We start from the raw sequence: 18,937 nt of genomic DNA on the forward strand, positions 1-18,937 counted from the left end.
TCAAGCTTAAAGAAACAACAATAGAAAAATTATAACATGCCTCCACACTGCTCATGTGGTGTTATCCAAGTGTCCGTAAGCCCTGGCATTCAAATTCAACTCGAAATGGCGTCCTTTACATTGGTCTTTAGTCTAAATGTCACATGTCACATATTCACTGCACTTCTCACTGATGTCTTCAAATGGTGTAAGTGGAGAATAAAAGTGAGTTGAATATTGCACCTGCCCTAACAACCCTTAAAATGATAAAACACTAAAAGTGTATAACAGATAAACAAGATGAAAAATAGAAAATTCAAAACCAAAGTATAAAATGATGAGTTAGATACATAAATGATGAGTTAGATACATGACCAAATCAGCACGTCTCCTTATTGAGTAGTCGGGATGAATATGAGCTTGAGGTGGTTGGTTTTACACTTATAGGCTCTGTAACGTCTTACTGAAGGTAACCGGTCAAATTCGATGTACAGAATGTGTGACTGGTCATTAAGGATCCTATGTGCCAGTCTCCATTCAAATCCTAATGCTTCAGCTTACCAAGATGTTTTTGGACAATTCTATGAAAAATGATATTTAGAAATACTAGCTTGTTTAAAGTGAAAAGACAGTGAGGAGGTCTAACGTCAGTATGAAGTCTCGAAAGAAAAGATTTATTGCAAACTCTTCATTTTGATATACCTCTTTGTTCTCCTCTTCTAACGGAAGATCTATTTCGTTTTTTAATGAAAGAGTTAAAATCTCTGACTCAACCAAAATCCTTATTTTGGCATTAAATCTAAAAATTCATTACAATGCAGGGTGTGGTAAAAGGTTCAGCTACCATTTCTATAACACACATCTTATAGTAGTTCAATACATGTTTTATTATACATATAATTAGCGTGGACAATACAATTATTATATAAATAACACATATTATATGATATGATATGGTGTGATATGATGTGATATTATATTATATTGTATTATTATCATTAAGCTGAAGAAATGCATTTTTTTATATAGCATTGTGATGACCATTATTTACAAGGGACATAAAATGCAACTTAATGAGAATGTGAACATTGTAAATGATAAAGAATATGGAGGCAAATATAAAGTGGATAATAATATTACGTCAATAGAAAATGAATAAAATAACTGAAATGGGCAAAGTTTGCAGACAGGGGGCGTCGCAGTTTGGTGAACCCACAGACAGCGGTGAACGCCTCCAGTGGAGATTCAGGGCATTGCAGTTCTTCACTGCATGATGCGCTCGAGTTGTCACCACTGACTCTGGATCAGTTTCCATGAGGCGTTGCTCGCTGGGACTTCACCAACACTGACCGCAGACCAGCCACAGTCACCCTCCTCATCCTCCCACCGGCAACGTGGCAACACTCGATGTGTTTCTGGGTTTTTTTTCTTCTCATCCTTGACAGTCCGAGGAGACGGATTTCCACGTCTTCAAGAAGGCTGTCAGAAATGAGTGTACTTATTGATTGTATTTATCCTGAAGACTGATTCCATCTTTTCCTGCTGATGTTGGACTGCAGCTGTCAAACTCCTCAGGGCGTGCTCCTGTGTTTACGTTCAGAGAGAGAGAGCTCACACAGGCTGGATACACTCTGCAAACACAACGGACCTGAAGAAGCACTGTGCACACATACAGAATCTTAAATGGTTTTCAAAACTTTCTTTTTTGTGACTCGTATAATTTGCAGTCTTTTTTGAGCTGTGGTGTCTGTGCAGTAACAACGCCTAGTTATGGATCACAGTCTTGAGTGAACTTTATCCTCTTGTTATCACGCTGACTTGTTATCAGCTCATGGTGTGAGCTCCCAGTGAAATGATGTGGCACTTGCAGCTGTACTTTGACTGCGTCTGAGCTGTGAGTGCCCAAACAAACAAATGAAAATTCATTTGTGTAGATTTTATTTTGAAAATAACCTCTGTTCACTCCTCAGGTGTTCCAGCAGCAGGAGTAAACCCATCATGGATCACAGAGGTCACGCCTGGCCCGACCCCGGCCATCACTACTCCCACAGGACTAAAGATAGAGAGGACTATAGCAGGTACTCCCAGCAGGAGTGGGACCAGAGCTGTCCACCTCCAGACCCCAGAGAGAGGGACAGACACTGGGCTCATCCTGATGCACACTACAGGGCTCACTACACCAGTCCTCCTGCCAGACCTGAGCAGTATCCCTACAACTACCAGCAGTATCCCTACGGACATGGGCGAGCAGACCACCAAAGACCCCAGTCTAGGTGTGTACATTTGCACTTTCTATGAAGACTAGTTATTAATGGTCTTTGATCTCACACAGATTTCTCTTTTTATACATAGTGAGCACAACTCAGTGTAATACAAACCCCAAGGTTTAGAACGTAACAGTGTGATGAGCTGATTTGGAAGCTGCATGGTTGCAAAAGCTTCGGATCAAGTGCATAACCCATTAGGTGGAGTGCATGTTGTCCTTTCTACCGTTGATACAAACTGTTAACTTCCATTTAATCTCTAGATTTTAAGTTCTATCGATCTGTATTTGATCACCTTCTTCATAATGGAGGGATTAACAGGGAAGGAAAGTGAACAAATGCATTGATGTAACTAGAGGTATTTTATTGCCAGACTTGGGTACGACTATCCCCCACACAGCCACTGGGACTACAGAGAGAACTATGGTTATTATAACCAGGATTACTACAGAGGACAGCATGGACGACAAGGTACAGTCACACAAAACAAACCTGCGGGAAAGCAAAACTGTAATTAGGAATTAAGTAAAACACCCAATGTCTTGGTAAAAACAAATAAAATAGCACTGTGCTGGTTTGTTTATCTTCTCTTTAAGATGCCGGCCAGTGGACTCCTCAAGAATCACGGGGAACAGACGGTTATCGTGACAGAAACCTCAAGCAGGAACACTCAGGGAGCTTCTACTCAGAGGAGAACAGGTGAAGAGCAGTGTTATAGTTCACTCTCAATATATCGAGCCCATGAACTGACAGACGAGCTGAAATAATTAGTCGATCAATTTAAACATTTAATCAATTAATCTGTCTTGTTGTTCAAGTCATTTATTAAAACATTTTGTAAATTATTTGTCAGTTGAAGATGATGGTTTCAGCTTCTGGAATGAGAGCATTTCCTGGTTTATCTGAGTTCTCTATGACAGTGAACTGAACGGTTTTGGATCACTGGTCTCACAAATAGGTTAAATAAGTGGAAAAAGTAATATAAATATTAACCAGAAATAGTTGCAGTTATTATTTAACAATTATCTTTCTTACTGTCAAACATTGTTTGTTAGATTGTTTGTAATTAGAATTAAAATTCAGGTAAAATCAGGAGAGGCTCTCAGATAAATGAATACAATTCAAAGGACTTGGGGCTTAAACTACAGAGGCACAGGCACGGTAATCACCATAGGAATAACTTGTAATGTTGGACACTTACACACAGAAAGTAAATGGGAATCAGGAACAGGAAGCCTGTTTAAATTGATTTGAATGAAGGTTATGTTTTCTTGGAGCCAGTTATTAGTCAGACAGCACTGATGTGCAGCAGCTGGATCTGGTAGAATGAGCTCAGACTGATACTGAGTAAAGTCTGGAAGGTTCATCCAATGGAGAAAAGGTGAAAACGTGTCCAGTGGAATTAACCCTGAAGAAAGATATACATGACATACCCTCAGCTTTCTGTGAGGAGTCTTTGTGTTGGATCAGACTGTCCTTGCTTCTGCTGCTCATGATGACGATGATGATGACCTAAGTCGTCTGCTTGTTGCTGCTTGCTGCAACCATGAAAGGATTATTAAAAAATGGGCCCCTGGGTGCTGACATGTTAAAAGTCCCCCACCCACTGATTCAGACAGATGTCTTTTTGGTCGCACCGCTTCTTTTTATGTCTCTGCGGTTGTTTTTAGTGTCTCTTTGTAATTTCTGTGTTTCTGACCCTGTTCACAACTGGCATGAACAAGCATATTTGGCTACAGCTTTAAGTTCATCAGTTAACGCCTGGCATTCCAATGTGTTTCCACGTGTGCCTCCATGTACAAGTAAACATGGACATCGTTGCACTTTGAGTCACTTTACAGTTGTTTAAGTGGCCTCCTGACATAGAACGTTAAGACTCATTTCAAACAGAAGTTTGGCTCAGGTTCCCAAGAGGTCAGAGGGCCCCTGTGATATAGTCAAAATCTCTGTGCCTTGCAGTAATAGAAAGTACACAAATGAACGTGCAGATACATGAACATTGAACATACCATATATATTTCCTTCAGGTATGACCACTTGAGAGACAACTCCCAGCATCACCCCAGTGACTATGAAGAAACTCCTTCCAGGGACAATGAAGAAGTTTCCTCTTATCACCTGGGGACATTAGAAAGTTCTAAAACCTCAGGGTTGTCTTCCAGCTGCTATGAACTTAGTCAGTACATTAATGGAAGTGAACACAATGACTCTGTGCCACCGACTGTTCACACCTCTGATGCAGGTGAGTGTGGAGTTAAAGGTGTTTTCTCTCAGTTTCCTTTATTCATCATGTCACATGTCCTGTTATGTATCATGTCTCTCCTCAGACCATGGACCGGTACATCAGACGTCTGCTCCTCTGAAGTACTCAGTCCCTCACGCTGTGGTCAGCTTCGGACCTGCAGGGCAGCTGATTCGGGTCACTCCAGGCTTTTCCACACAGAAGAACGTTAGTCAGCTGGAAATCCACAGCCTGGAAGTATGTTCAACATGAGTCTTTTCAAACACACATAAGTACTGTTTTCTTGAATAATACTAAAGGTGGACATTTTTTTCTTTATGTGTACACAGGTTATTTTGACGGAGACACAGGAACAGCAGGAGCTGAGAAACTTCCCTGGTCCCTTAACTAGGTAGTTCCTTTTTAATTTGAGGTGTAATTCTGAAAATGCTCACTACTTAATAATCCTAACAAAACAATTGATGGCATCTTCTCTTCCATATTACGCTGACTGACAAACCTGAAACAGACTTGTAAACCTTACAAAGTTCACATTTTAAATTCAATATTGAATGAGTTTGATAGTTTGTCATGTTTCTACAGGGAAGATTTGCACAAAGTAGATGCTATGGAGTTTGCCCAGCAGGAGGCAGGAGCCTGCATGAGGGACGAAAAGCTGCAGGACAAGAGCTCTGCCGCCCTCCTGTGGAATCTGCTGATACTGCTCTGCAGACAGAATGGAGTAAGGGCATCATGATTTGTAACTAACTTTAACCTCTTTAACTCTAATCTTAGAGACGTGTTTTATTTCTTTGTGAAAAAACTAAATCACCAAATGTTTTTGCGGACTCAGCAAATCGTTGGATCAGATATTGCCGAGCTGCTGATGGAGGGCTCACGTTCAGATGGAAGCTGGGAGCTAGAATCCCCCACGCTCATTGACTTCAGTGAGGGCATGGCTGCAGAAGCCCCACCTCAAACAGGAGACGACCTGCTCACGGGAGCCTGGAGCAACTTCAGCTCTGAGACCTCGGAGAAGGCACTGCACAGCTACACTCAGCTGCTGCTGGCTGGAAGAAAAAAGGTGTCTGACACTATCTCTAATCATCTGATGTCCTCTGTAGGTTCTTCTTATCATCTCAGTGCTCCTCCTAATGGCAGAACATAAACTGTTTCAATCCTAATACATATGCCTATACTTATGACCATATAACATTTATCCAGCTGTTACTCACTGTCCAATGAAATTCCTCTACAAAGGCTATAAAAATGAGGAATGAGTGGTGTCAGCAATAAAACTGATATGGTCAACATTTGAAAGGCCATCACTGGTACAGCACAATCTGATAAGAGTGACCACTGTGTGTCATACTGAGTGTTTGTCCCCTCACTCTTACCCATGTTGTTCCCAGGAGGCCTTGGAGTCAGCTATGAGCACTGGCCTGTGGGGGCATGCACTTTTTCTGGCCAGTAAAATGGACAACAGGTCCTACACCAGCGTGCTGAACAGGTGAGAGAAGCATAGTCATCTGAGACACGACAGCTGCAATAAATCAGCACACAGCTCCACACGCAGGTGGTAATTTGTGAAGAAATGTTCCTTCTTAGATTACTTAGATTTCTACTTCAAACTTGTGCTACAGCTACGAGCAAATATGGGCAGTGTAACAGTCAGAGCTGTGTTTGGAGACTGAACAACAATTGCATAGATTGTCTTTAGAGTCAGTGAAGAAGTTCATTGTCCTGAGAGGATGATTTAGTGTCCTAAATTAGTCTCCTAATGATCGTGACCTTTCCTTTAGTGCCACCAGCAGGTGATCTGTTTATTTATCCTGTGAATGTTCTCTAAATCTACTGGATTCTGAACAGATAATGCTTTGAAGTGGAATTCTCCTGCTATAGGTTCAATCACTTCACAGTTATTTTGTGATGACCTCGAAGATATGATAACATTCACATCAGCCTTAATTGCACATATAGTGGCCTCTAGTTAAGTTAAACTAAAACAGTGCACTTGGTAAACCTGCTTAGCATCAGCATGTTAATACCTTCACTGCCAGCATATCATGCTGCTGTTAGCATTAAGCTCAGAGCTTCAGCCTCACGGAGCTGATAGCATGGCTCTCTACTCAGTTTTATTCATTAGTGGAAATTTAACAATTATGCATTCTTCCAAAATATATTGGAGATTTTTAAAATCGTTCTTTGAAGTGATTGCGCCTTCTGTTAATAGTTGTGCAATCAACAGATTAAAAAAAATGTTTTAATCAAGAATAATGATGAGCTGATTGCACATTCACAGTGTCTGGCTGAAGTCAGGACTGTATCTCACACATTGTTATACCTGTGACATGTGTAGCACAGGGCAAAGAACTTGACAGGACCTCTACCCTGAGCAACAGGTCTCATCGCTTTCCCACAGGGTCCAAAAATAAAGTTCCTCATTTAGACTTTGAGGAAGGTAATTACTCTCAATCACTGTTTGTCAATCAGTGTTTAGGAGCTGCTTTGCAATTTTGAAATGAGTGTACCTAAGGATGTGTTTTATTATTGATTTATCAGTGGTAATCCATTTGTGAATCCACTTGCACCTTATTCTTAAAAGTTTATGTTCCCGTCAGAGTTATTTATAATCTGCAGTACGTACTCGTGTGACAGCACATAACAGAGACCATTAACACTTTCCTTCAGACTGTAAATCATCTGGCTGGACATATTTAGTAGGAATTAAAGTCTTTTAATATCTGCTCACCACAGTCAGAGTAATCATTTATTTCCAAAGGCTTCTGCTGATTGAGGGCTCTGTCTTTAATAAGGAGAATGCACTAAATTGCAGTTCATATGATCTGTTTTTCATGTACCAGACTATTTTGGTATCAGCAACATGTCCCAGAGCAGCTTGCGTCAGGGTGTCAGTAGAGGAATGTGTGGGGGGGTTGGGCTGTGATTTGATTTGTGATTGACATGAGGGGCTGAATTTGAGCTGTAAGGATGGTGCATTACTTCTGTACAGAGTGGCAGTATGGATGGCCTTTAAATGTGATGTGTCGTTTTAGTGCAGTGGCTCTGCTGCCTGTGTAATAAAGCCTTGTCTGCTCCGTTGGCAGGTTTACAGGCCAACTAACGGCCAGTGATCCCCTCCAGACTCTCTTCCAGCTGCTGTCTGGGAGAATCCCGGCTGTTGCCACGGTAAAAACATCACTTAAACGCTCACACAAGCCAATCATGTCATGTTTAAGTCGATGTATTAAACTGTTACATACCTTGTTAGCCAATAAGAGTTTTGATATGGAGTCTCTGTGCCCAGTGCTGTGGAAATGAAAAACTAGGAGACTGGAGGCCGCATCTGGCCGTCATGCTTTCCAATGAGACGGGAGATCCTGCCATCCAGCGGAAGGCCATCATCACCACGGGAGACACACTCGGTATAGAGTAGCACTGACTGACACGTTGGTAATGCTGTTTCTCGTCCAGACATAAGAGCTGATTGTCTTGTGAATCTCTTTCGGCGTACAGCGTCCAGACGCCTCCTACACGCTGCCCAAGTGTGCTACCTGACAGCTGGGGTTCCCTTTGGTGTGTTCACACAGAAGGCAGAGAGACTGGTGCTTCTGGGCAGCAGCCACAGGTGAGCTGCTCTGGTTCTTTGATGCTATATCAGTGTCCATGAAGTCAAAAGTGAAATGTTGAGATAGGATTGAGAGCAGCCACTTAATCCTCTCCTCTCCTCCTCTCTTCTCCTCTCCTCTCCTCCCCTCCCCTCTCCTCCTCTCTTCTCCTCCTCTCCTCTCCTCTTTCTTCAGGCAACCTTTCGAATACTTTGCCACAAACTCTGCCATCCAGTGCACCGAGTTGTACGAATACTGCCAGACACTTGGGGAAAAATGTTTTTCAATACCATCCTTTCAGGTACCCTCCACCCTCTCACATCAGATCTCACTTACTGCCTTCTATTAACAATTTACTGGTCAATGCGATAAAGTGTACGTGATGCTGAATGTGTTGTGGTCAGGTGTATAAATTCCTCTATGCCAGTCGACTGCTGGATTGTGGACTTGCCTCCCAGGCCTTCCATTACTGTGAGGTGGTTGGCCAAGCAATCCTCAGACAGAGGGAGCCATTCTTTGTGCTGACTGGAGAGGTTATCAAGGTATACTGTATATACTCACTGTGGTACGCATTTGATTCAGTTTCTATGTCTCAACGTATACATGGAAGTATGTTTTCTCCTGCAGCTAGCAGACAGACTGAGACACACCGAGGGTCAGTTCAGTGAGGGAGGTGCTAGTGCAACCGGACAGGAACCTGATTGGCTGAGACAGCTGCGTGCTAGACACCACAGCTTACAGGTGATTCGCTATCTCTGTTCCTTTCATTTCACATATGCGGTTTTCAAACCTGTCCTGCATAGGAATCTCCGGAGCATTGAGTCTGGATTTTCTCTTCGGTTTTCCTTTTTGAACAGCACAGTGGGAGGTTTGCTGCCTCCCACAGGATTCAGGTGAGGGGGGGGTGCAGCAGCGGAGGCAGGACGTAACATTTCCATTCTGCTGTGGAGATCACATGATTTGTCGACATCGACACAGTCTATCTTGAGATCTTCGTCAGTGTCTTCCATGTGTTTGGCTTCACCCTTTCATGCTGAGATATGACGCCTGTCACGTATTATAAATGTCATCAGCCCCCTTACTCGCTTACATCAATTTACGTGGACACACACCACTCCGGAGATCTCCGGAGTTCAGTGCATGTCTAAAAGCAGCTTTAATGTTTGCCTCTATCTGTGTATCAATTATAAAAATGAGAAATATACATATAGGTTTTAGCTTATCAGTAATTCAGTTAAAAAATTGATCACAACCTTTTTTCTCCCAGGAGCAGAAGTGAGGGATGATTTTAAAGCTGCTTTATTCCCCCACATCAGAGTTTCAATTGGACCAGTATCATCTGGTACCCATTCAGCACATAGATCTGTGTCTAAATGTTCATGGTGTGGTTTTTGCAAGTGTTGGAAAAAATTAGTCAGCCACAACTGAGATTTCTGCTCATGCTTTTAAATCCACTGTACATAGATGCTGTGTACAGAGCAGAGTCTGTGCAGGTGTCCTGGTTTTCCTTTTAGTATTTCATAACACTACTTTCATGAACACACAGACTCAGACTTACATGACCCACTTTTCTGTAAGCAACTAAGACAGATATTTATGGTTTTGCTTGGCACGTCTCAACAAATATTGGATGACATGCCCTTAAATTCGGCACAGACATCCCTCCACAGGATGATTTATGAGTCATTTTAGGGATTTCTTTACTTTACATTGATTATTCATTTGTCCAATGGTTTGGGTTATGATCAAATACTTCTAAATCAAACGCCATTCCCACCAAGTTCAACTGATTTTGTATTCATTGCTATCTAGCAATCCTAACATTGCATACAGCTGTCAAACATCTGTATGGTATTGTTGCTATTGTCGGTATGTTAGCATGCTGATGTTAGCAGTTAACTTGGACCGCTGTGGGTAAGTACAGCTTCACCTGCTCGGACACTAAAACTACTGTACAAACTTGTATTTTGCTTCAGAGTTACGACTGCACTGAAACATACCAGCCAGAACCTGAGGTATGTGCTTTGGCCCATGAGGACAGCAAAGTGTACTCAGGTAATTCCAAGTCCCCTCATTACCTTGAATGATCTTCTGTGTGGCCTGTTTGGAACAGTGAACAGTGTAGTATTTCTTGTTCATCTGCTAATGAAGCATACTTATGATTCTGTCTTTCTTTCTCAGGATTGGACGACCTAAGCCGTGACATCCAGAGTCCTGAGCCTGAACTCCTTTATGCTTTAGGCAGTGAGGATCAAGAAAGCCTCCAGAATCATATTGAAGGAAACACTGAGGAAATGCTTTCATCAAACATCACAGGAGCTCAGCACTGGTACAAAACATTCAGCAAAACTGTTACTAACATGCGATACCCTGTCCCAAAAGTCACTGTTATGTCACCATCCTCTCTTTTGCTCTGTCTAGGCCAGGTGCCAGTCCTCCGCTTCCAGTCACCGTGGTTTATGCCCCCCCACTGTCCACAGCGGCCCAGTGCCAAGACTTCAGTTATCATAACACAGAGAGTGCTGAAGTCAGGAGTGCCTCGACACATTGTCCACAGAGTGATGTGTCTTCAGCAGGAGGGGGTGAGAATCTAGAATCCATTCATTCCCTTTTCTATAAAGAGATTTACTGTGGAATGTGAGGGAGTCAGCTCGTGTGATATATTTATGTCACTGCTCCTACAGGGGCTTGGTCATTCTCTGGAACAGACATGGTGAGTAAAAATAAAGGATTTCGCATATTTCTCTGGATTTATTTATGTTGCAAAAATGTAATTTTCACTAATAACCTCAATGCTGTGTTTGTGTAGAACATTGTGAAATGTTTCCCGAAAGTTACCTGAATACCTGTATTTGCCTTTTTTAGAGGCTGGAGGCTGACATCAGTCACCAGGAACATAACCAGCAGAGCACGCCAGAGCATTTCAAGCCCTCTGAGCAGACGAATGAGCCCCCGGAACAGGTGCGTGGATCCCTCAGCATACTGACACAAACTGTCAAACCACACTAGAGTCCTCTGACATCAGTCATTTCCTCTTTGTTTTATATGCAGGGTGCCAAGGTGGGTTGGTTCAGTGGCTGGTTCAAATCAAAACCAAAAGATGTCCAAAAGGAGAGTTCCGAGCAGAGGAGCACAGCTCAGACTGTGAGATTCAAGGAGATGTACATTATACCTTTCAATTACAATCAAGCTTTAAATTCAGTGATGTAAGATTTGTTTTGTTTTTTTACATTTTCTTAGGAGCTACCACCCACCACTGGGGTCTGGCGTCCTCCACCACCTGCAATGGCCTCTTTTAACACGATTCCATCCCAGCCCTCTTCCGCTGCAGTGAATCCCTTTTCAAGGAAAGCAGGTGAGTTATGTGAACTATGTCAATTATCACCTTAAAAAAAAATCAACTATGCATGCCATGAATAAAAAATGCCAAGCTCCACATTCTTCTCTTATGTGGGATTTCTGAGGTCACTGACCTGAAGCTGTGTCCCGCCTCTGTCACTGCCATTAACACATTTGCTGACCAGTGTGTACAGTGCATATTTTTAGGATTGAAATTGAAAAGGTTGTAGAGGTTTGGCTGCCAAAACATTTTATTTACATTAAAAAATGAAATTTAATTACATTTTTTTATAAATAAGTTTGACACAACAGGTCAACAGCTGCGCTAGGAACCATGTGAAGACCACTCTTCTACATCTCAGGTAAATTTAAGTTTCATTAAGATAACCCCATATGTATTATAAGCCGTTTTCAGACGTGAACAACACAGCAGGAGACTCTCCACTCAGACGTCAACAACACAGAACACCAGAAATCTCTGGAGCGTTCAGGTGACACCGGCATTGGCCCTCATCACCAAGAACTCTATGTTGTTTGTTGAAAAGGTCATCAATATGCCCACGCGCTCGTGGTGATAACGCAGCAGGATCTCCTGCTGTGTGCTCACTCAAATTGACTCATTCACACATTGTCCAGAGTTTTTACAAGGGGGCTGGCAGGAAGAGCATCCCAACAACGTCAGGAGCCTCTCACTTTGACATTTGCGTTCTCGCATACAACCCCTCTGCAGACTGTCCAGATATGGTGCAGAGCTCAGTGCATGTCTGAAAGCAGCTTTAATGAAGATGTTTTTAAATATATACATCAAATTCCTTTAATCTTTCATGTTTTTGCAGGAGCGGTGACTGCAATGTGAGGATCTCACACCTCATCTAAGTCTAATAAGAGAATTACCTGAGCTCAGATGAACAGCTACAAGATCCAGTCCACTCATTACACATTTCTTTTTTAAGGATGTCCTTTCAAACCCCCACATGCAGCTTGCTCACCATCATGTTGCATGTTAGATACAGAAATACTCTGAATGTACTGGCACAGCAACTCATATTTCAGCGACTGAAGCAGCTGAGACGGCCTTCCCAAAAGCTGACACTGGGGAAATCACCAATGATTGCAGGACATGCTTGGTGAAAGGGATACCTTAATTGACCTTAGTAACTGTGTATGTATAAGGCTGCACTGAAGGATGCTTTAATGTGGTGGTATGTATGTAACTGCTCACTGAGTATCAGTGTCACCAGACTCTCACAGCTCACATCTCCCTGAAATGACTGTCCATAACACTGTTAATGCTTAAAGAGAATACTCATGAGCTAGTTAGTTATGCAAAAAAGTCCATAATTCTTATTCCATCTTGTCTTTTTTATGATAAAATATTAAACACAGTTAACCAGTGCAAAACATTAAGGCATAAATAGGATAAATGTAATGTCATGCTGCATGTGGTCATTTATTGGCTGCACAGAAGTAAATTATTGCACAATGTGAGCAATATTTAGTTTTATTAATGTACAAAAGATCTTTAAACTTTGTAAGAGGATGATATGCTGCCAAGTTGGATGATACCACATGGTTGAGGGGGGAGGGGGGGACCAAGGCAAGACCACTGATCGTCTAATGATAAATGCTGTGCCTTCATTTGAGAAGAGGCCTTAGTAACAGCCCTGTTATATTAATGTGTGGGGACAAATTTAGTGGAGGCTCTTTTAAATGTATATATAACACATACAGCAGTAATATATAATTTTATAACAATTTTTTATTACCCTGTCAGCTTGTAAACATGTTCTGATGTAATTGAGATGGTTTTTTTTACCTCCGTCATATGACTTTGTGCCTTATGTATTATACCTGAAGGCTTTTTTTATATCTGTACCAGCACATGCACTGTCTCAATTACAAGTATATCTGTGTAGTTCTGTCTTTTTCTTTTTGTTGACACACCACTCTGGGAACAGCTAATTAAAAGTCACATATTGAATAAATGTGGCTTGCAATGAAATAGCTGGGAATCCAGATAGGACCTTTAACTTAATCTAGAGCAAGTGACAACATGGTAGATGCTGTCTCCTTTTACAATTAACTTGCAGTAGCCAAGTTTGAGTGGGACACACTGGCTGAGTGTCCAGTACACAGGCCTCTGCGGTTTAAGTGACCACTTACTGCCTGCTAGTAGCATTTCAGAGTATAAACACATTCAGAATAGAAAGCTTTATGAAAGACTGCGTCAAGTGGCATCCCAAACATCCCCCCAAAGAGTTAAAGAGATACAGACCATGTCTTATTTTGTAAATAATTACTTGTCAAGACTTACATTTTGTAAAATGTTCAGTTTGTACTTCAGGCTGCAGCCCTGAAGTGCAAATCAAAATGGCAAGTGGGGTTTATAACCTAGACTGCAGCCAGTCAATAGGGGGTGATTGAGATGCTTTGGCTTTCCTTTTGGGAAGCTGTTGTCGTATATTGGGGTTGCGATGATGTGAAGATGATGAAGGAATCTCCGATGACACCGTCTTGATGGTATAAAATGTTTATGACAAAAAAGTTCAGCATCAATACAAGTAATGCAATCTGCCTATGGAGAGATCCGAAGTCAATGTGAATCTCTCCTGCCTCCTCTAAGGGGGCAACTTCAACTCCTCGTTTATATAGGAGGGTTGTTTTCATGAATCTTAAGAAAACACATCTGGCTTTTATTCAGCTCTTCTCATCTGTCTGGTGACAGGGAGAGAACGCACTAGCTCAAATTTAGGGTAACCCTTAAAACTGTGACCTAATGCCCTAACATATATTCAGGCTTTCTCCAAATTCCTTAGGACCTGTGGGCCTCAAACCCAAAGATACATTTCTTTTATGGGGAAGACTACACATAGCATTTCAGACACCACACTGTCATGTCGTCCATCCATTTAACGTGGTGGGGAAGTGACAGGTTAACTGTTTGGGACATGTAAAAGTCATACAGATTCAAGCTCAGACTGACTACTGCAGTGTGATTTGATCTGCAGTGGATGGAATGAAAGCCAATTTTACACATTGAATACAAAAGCCAGATGTTATTGTATTTTTGTTGAGTGTAAGTGCCTTTAGAAACAGATTTTGGGATAATATCCAATTCAGTTTCAGGGTAAAGTTCCACTGACATTATTTGATTGCACAGTAAATCCTTAAATTGCTACGTCTTTAACAAACCAAACAAAAAAAAAGATTACTTACTTAGAAAACCATAACAAACTTAAAATCTCCAGCATGACAATGATGACAACAAACACTTTGTGCTTTCTATACTATATACAACAATACTTTCTATACAACAAATATAGGATTTCTCTGCATACCTTCTAACTAGGTGTTCCTGATAAACTGTAACCTGAGAGAATATTATCACTTTAAAAACCATCTAATGCTCTTGTAAGCACTTTAACATCACACAGCTGTCAGCTCCAGTGTCGATGCAGAGCTAATTTTTATCTCTCACCATACTCATGGTAACCCAGCACCGTGGGGAAAGAGGGTACATGAGTATTAAGTTTTAAAAGTCATTACAGCACAATTATTATTAATAAATACCTTGACATGAATAAAGTGGTGTCCTATGACTTGTAATGTGTCTGGAACTGAATATTTGAAATCAATTAAATGTTGTAGTTCTAAATTGTGTCATTAGTACCAGCATGGTGATGGATGTACCTTTCTTTAAACAGACTCACACACTCTTGTCCCTGTGGCTCAGCATATGCTGCGCGAGCTTTGCAGCACACTGGAAAGATTTGTCACAGTCCACACAGACAAAGATTCTCCCAGCACACGTTTGCTCCTGGTGAAGCTTCAGTGTCTCAAGGTGGCAGAAGTTCTTGCTGCAGCCCGTGCAGCTGAGGGGTTTCTCTTTATTGTGCACGTACTGGTGACGAACGAGGCGGGAGGCCATGGCAAACGCCAAACCGCACTCTGTGCATTTATAGGGCCGCGCACCACTGTGGATGGCCTTGTGCTCGGTCAGATTGGAGGACTTTGTGAAGCACTTGGAGCAAACTGAGCACACAAACGGACGCACTCCTTCGTGTGCCTTGCGGTGCTCGGCCATGCGGCTGGGCAGGGCGAAGGCCTTCCCGCAGTCAGGGCAGGAGAAAGGCCTTTCGCCCAGGTGCTTGCGCTCATGACGCTTCAGGGAGAGAGGTTTATTGAAGGTCTTGTCACAGTGTGTGCAGGGGAAGGGCTTGTTGTTGGTGTGCATGTTCCGCTCGTGCTTGCGCAGGTCAGAGGAGCGAATGAAATCCTTGCCACAAGTGTCACAGATGTAGGGCTTCTCACCGGTGTGTGTGCGGATATGCTTACGGTAATCTGAGGACCAAATGTAGGTCTTGACACAGAAGGGGCAGTGATATGGTCTTTCACCCGTGTGCAGACGCTTGTGCTGCTGCAGCGTGCCCTGATGGGAGTAAGCCTTGCCACATATATCGCACACATGCGGCTTGAGGCCAGAGTGTGTTTGTAGGTGGCTCTGCAGGTTGCATAGCTTCTTAAAGGCCCAGTGGCAGTGTGGACACTTGAAGGGACGGTGCTCTGCGTCGACTTCACCACGTTTTTTCATAGCTACCAAAAGTCGAGGGATCTTGTCGTTGTCATGCTTTTTAAGTAATTTCTTAAGAGAGGGACTATTCATATTCTTCTTTTTGGTCTTATTCCCTCCTCCACCTGGGGAATATTCCTCAACATTCAGCTCTTTAAGCTTGGATGCTCTTCGATTGACTGAGGGGTCCCTTTGCACTTGGTGGCTCTTGAGGTATCTCGAGCAATTGTTTTGCATAGCATCCAAATGCACGTCACCACACCCATTTATTTTATTGTTGCCGAGATATTTAGTGCACTGTGATAATGCTTCAGTGCTGTGGTCTCGGTCGTCACAGATTCCAGTTTTATTTCCTGAAGAAAGGTCAGCAAACTTCTCAGCAGGTGACCAATTTGGTGTCTGAGGGTTCAGGTACAGGATCCCAGTGTCAGTGCTCTCTGAGTTCACATTTGTACACATACCTCCAAGGGAAGGGTCACTCTTCATGTTATGAGTGTTACTGACAATCTGTCCATCTCGGAGAAAATGTATGCCACCATGTGTTTTATGATATGTCCTTTCATTTCCCCTTTCAACGTCCATCCTGGTAGACGTGTTTTCAGTCATGGTCACTTTTAAAGTGGGGCATGAAATCATCTGCATGTGTTTCCAGCTGTACAGTGATTTCCTGACACAATTCTTCCTTTAATTCGACCTAAAAATTAGAATACATGAATCTTACTAGTGTATAATTCAAGTAGGCTAGATATTACTAGGATTTACTCACATAAAATAATTGTATCAATGGTACCACACAGACCTTGCAAAGCACTACATCCTCCACACGACCTTGCATTCACTTGACACCTTGACTCTTAGTCTCCAGAGTTATTGCTTATATTTCCATATAATCAGAACAAACTGAAACAACTTCATGAATAGTTTTTTTTAAACTTAACTAACTGAATGGCTGAAAACATTTTTATAGAGCTTCTTACCCTGTGGTCTCCTCACAAGCAAGCCGAGTCCAGGAGATGCCAGAGATATACTAATGCCAGGGTCTAGTGTAACTGTGTGGGAGATGTGCAGTGGTGTTAATGGGCGGGGTTTGGCAGCAGCCGTTTCTGAGGGTCAGCATCTATCGTGCTAGTCAGCAGCAATGATTTCTTCGCGGCTGGTCGCTCAGCTTACCCTCCGCTGGCTCAGTTTACCACCTGTTTGTGTTGAGCTGGTTGAGTGAGTTACTCAGACAGTGTCAGAGTGTCTGAGGATATTTACTCTAACTTTGTGAGGTTTGATACTGTTGAACTCAAAAACTTTGCACTTATATAATTTGTAGTCTTTTAAAACCATCTGTTTATACAACTGAATAGCCTTCTTTAGTCTATAACGAACACGCTCATGTTCACACTCTTGAGAAAATCTGCACAGTTGTCTCGCCATCATTCTGGCCTGACATTCATAAATAGTTATAAGAAAAAACAAAAATGTTAAACTCTTAAATTGTACTTGAAATCTTGCATTAACTCTTAAAGGTACAGTGTGTAGAAGTTTGTGATATCGAGTGTTGAAATTGCATGTTGCAGCTGAACACCCCTCACCTCACCCTCATGAAACATGAAAAAGAACCTGTGGTAGACTTCAGTTGTCATAAAAACTCAAAAGGTGTTTAGTTTGTCCAGTCTGGACTAATGTAAAAAACATGGCAGCCTCCGTAGAGAGGGTCCCCTCAATGTAAATATAAAGTATTTAAATATAAAGGGTCTTTTCTGGATTAAAGAAAACTACAATTCATACAATTTAGATGAAATGAGCTAGTGAAAACATCATGAGGATTATTCTACATTAGATTTCTGCCAGTAGATCCCTTTCACCTAAATCTTACAGACTGAACCTAATCCTGCATTTAAAATTAGGAGGAACAAAAGCAGAATAGATCATTAATATCAAATTATTAAAAAAGTTTCCCATCAAATTAGATAAAGGAAATTGATCTGTATTTGCCCTTGTGTGATAGGTTTCCTTTATTTGAATTTTATTGTTTATTTCTTATCGTTTAAAATATTTATCATCATTTAAATCACTTTCTTTAATGTATTAATAATTGATTGTGTCTGTATAATGTCGAATTATTTGTAAATTTAAAGTTTACTAAAGAAAAAACGTGTTGCAATTTTGGTACAGCAGAAGGTTCAGCTCAAATTGATTTAAAAAAACAACTTGAACATTGAATAACTTACAAACATGTGGGCAAATATTTTTACTTCAAACATCACAACAAAGGAAATATCATTTAAAGAAAATACGAGAGAATAACTGAATGATGAAAAGTATAATAAGAATTTTTGTTTACATATTTTAGCCAATTAAAACAAATGACAGAACTAAAGTTACTTGAGCTGTCACTTTCATGTTTCAGTCTGTTTTCATTCCAGGGAACTCCATTCCTATTTCTTGTTCCCTAAAGGAGTATTTTCCTGTGAAGGCCTCCAGATGTCACTGTGCACTAAATCATTTTTGTATGAACATTTACCACAGACTGTGGAAAACTACCAGCTCCATTGAAAAAAAACAGACTCTTTGAATGGATGTGATTGTTTACTGTTCTGCTCAGTGTTTTACGGAATGTTTCTAATTTAACTTTTGGAAAAGTAAAAACTGTTTCCGATCAGTTAGTTTCTCGATTCGCGGAAGTTGGTGTTGGTTTCATTTACTCTGTATTTTCTTTTCTTTTTTTTTACGTGTCCAATGGGATTGAAGCCATTCAAGTGGGGGGGTGGCTTTGATTTTGTGTAACTGTTTGGCTTTGAGGACAGGACACCATGTGCAGCTCTCTCTTCTGAGAAAAACAAGTTGTAGTTCAGTTCAGTTTAGGAACCATTCAAAATTAGGATGGCATTACTAGACAGTTTACCATGTACTGGCGCTATAATCAAACAAGAAGCTTTCAATTACTTTTACTCTCAAGAACAGGCCA

The 18,937-nt window shown here is 41.5% G+C and overlaps 2 protein-coding genes across 6 annotated transcripts; one reads left to right on the top strand and one right to left on the bottom strand.

Annotated features, from left to right (window-relative positions):
• Nucleotides 1-914: 914 nt before the first annotated feature.
• Nucleotides 915-13,326, top strand: sec16b (SEC16 homolog B, endoplasmic reticulum export factor). 4 transcript variants are annotated; one of them, XR_011240689.1, is made up of 25 exons: nt 915-1,873; nt 1,950-2,252; nt 2,617-2,714; nt 2,840-2,942; nt 4,271-4,485; nt 4,571-4,722; nt 4,815-4,876; nt 5,068-5,206; nt 5,318-5,548; nt 5,877-5,974; nt 7,572-7,653; nt 7,772-7,889; nt 7,981-8,092; nt 8,268-8,373; nt 8,477-8,614; nt 8,700-8,813; nt 10,049-10,127; nt 10,254-10,401; nt 10,494-10,654; nt 10,757-10,785; nt 10,938-11,033; nt 11,124-11,216; nt 11,313-11,427; nt 11,711-11,773; nt 12,248-13,326. XR_011240689.1 is itself a non-coding variant. In XM_020080652.2 (25 exons), exons 2-24 carry the CDS (start codon nt 1,978-1,980, stop codon nt 11,738-11,740), a joined length of 2,781 nt encoding a protein of 926 aa, XP_019936211.2. In that variant the 5' UTR covers nt 915-1,873; nt 1,950-1,977; the 3' UTR covers nt 11,741-11,773; nt 12,248-13,326. The 4 variants fall into 4 exon arrangements, 2 of the variants coding, with proteins under 2 accessions (XP_019936211.2, XP_069378632.1); XM_020080652.2 differs by having other exon boundaries at nt 11,724-11,773; XR_011240688.1 differs by having other exon boundaries at nt 11,313-11,773.
• Nucleotides 13,327-13,925: 599 nt separating this feature from the next.
• Nucleotides 13,926-17,116, bottom strand: znf648 (zinc finger protein 648). 2 transcript variants are annotated; one of them, XM_020080659.2, is made up of 2 exons: nt 16,959-17,116; nt 13,926-16,675 (listed from the first exon to the last, which is right to left on the bottom strand). In XM_020080659.2, exon 2 carries the CDS (start codon nt 16,621-16,623, stop codon nt 15,118-15,120), a length of 1,506 nt encoding a protein of 501 aa, XP_019936218.2. In that variant the 5' UTR covers nt 16,624-16,675; nt 16,959-17,116; the 3' UTR covers nt 13,926-15,117. The 2 variants fall into 2 exon arrangements, with proteins under 2 accessions (XP_019936218.2, XP_019936219.2); XM_020080660.2 differs by lacking the exon at nt 16,959-17,116 and adding an exon at nt 16,781-16,950.
• Between the last annotated feature and the right edge of the window lie 1,821 nt (nt 17,117-18,937).

This window comes from Paralichthys olivaceus, chromosome 3 (assembly GCF_024713975.1).
Source record: "Paralichthys olivaceus isolate ysfri-2021 chromosome 3, ASM2471397v2, whole genome shotgun sequence".
NCBI classification, from domain to species: Eukaryota; Metazoa; Chordata; class Actinopteri; order Pleuronectiformes; family Paralichthyidae; genus Paralichthys; species Paralichthys olivaceus.

Excerpts from the sequence above, each read along its gene's own strand:
- sec16b (XM_069522531.1), top strand. The coding sequence starts at position 1,978 with ATGGATCACAGAGGTCACGCCTGGCCCGACCCCGGCCATCACTACTCC. Across the intron at positions 4,723-4,814 it reads TGGAAATCCACAGCCTGGAA|GTTATTTTGACGGAGACACA; the intron begins GTATGTTCAACA and ends ATGTGTACACAG. Across the intron at positions 4,877-5,067 it reads TTCCCTGGTCCCTTAACTAG|GGAAGATTTGCACAAAGTAG; the intron begins GTAGTTCCTTTT and ends ATGTTTCTACAG.
- znf648 (XM_020080659.2), bottom strand. The coding sequence starts at position 16,623 with ATGCAGATGATTTCATGCCCCACTTTAAAAGTGACCATGACTGAAAAC.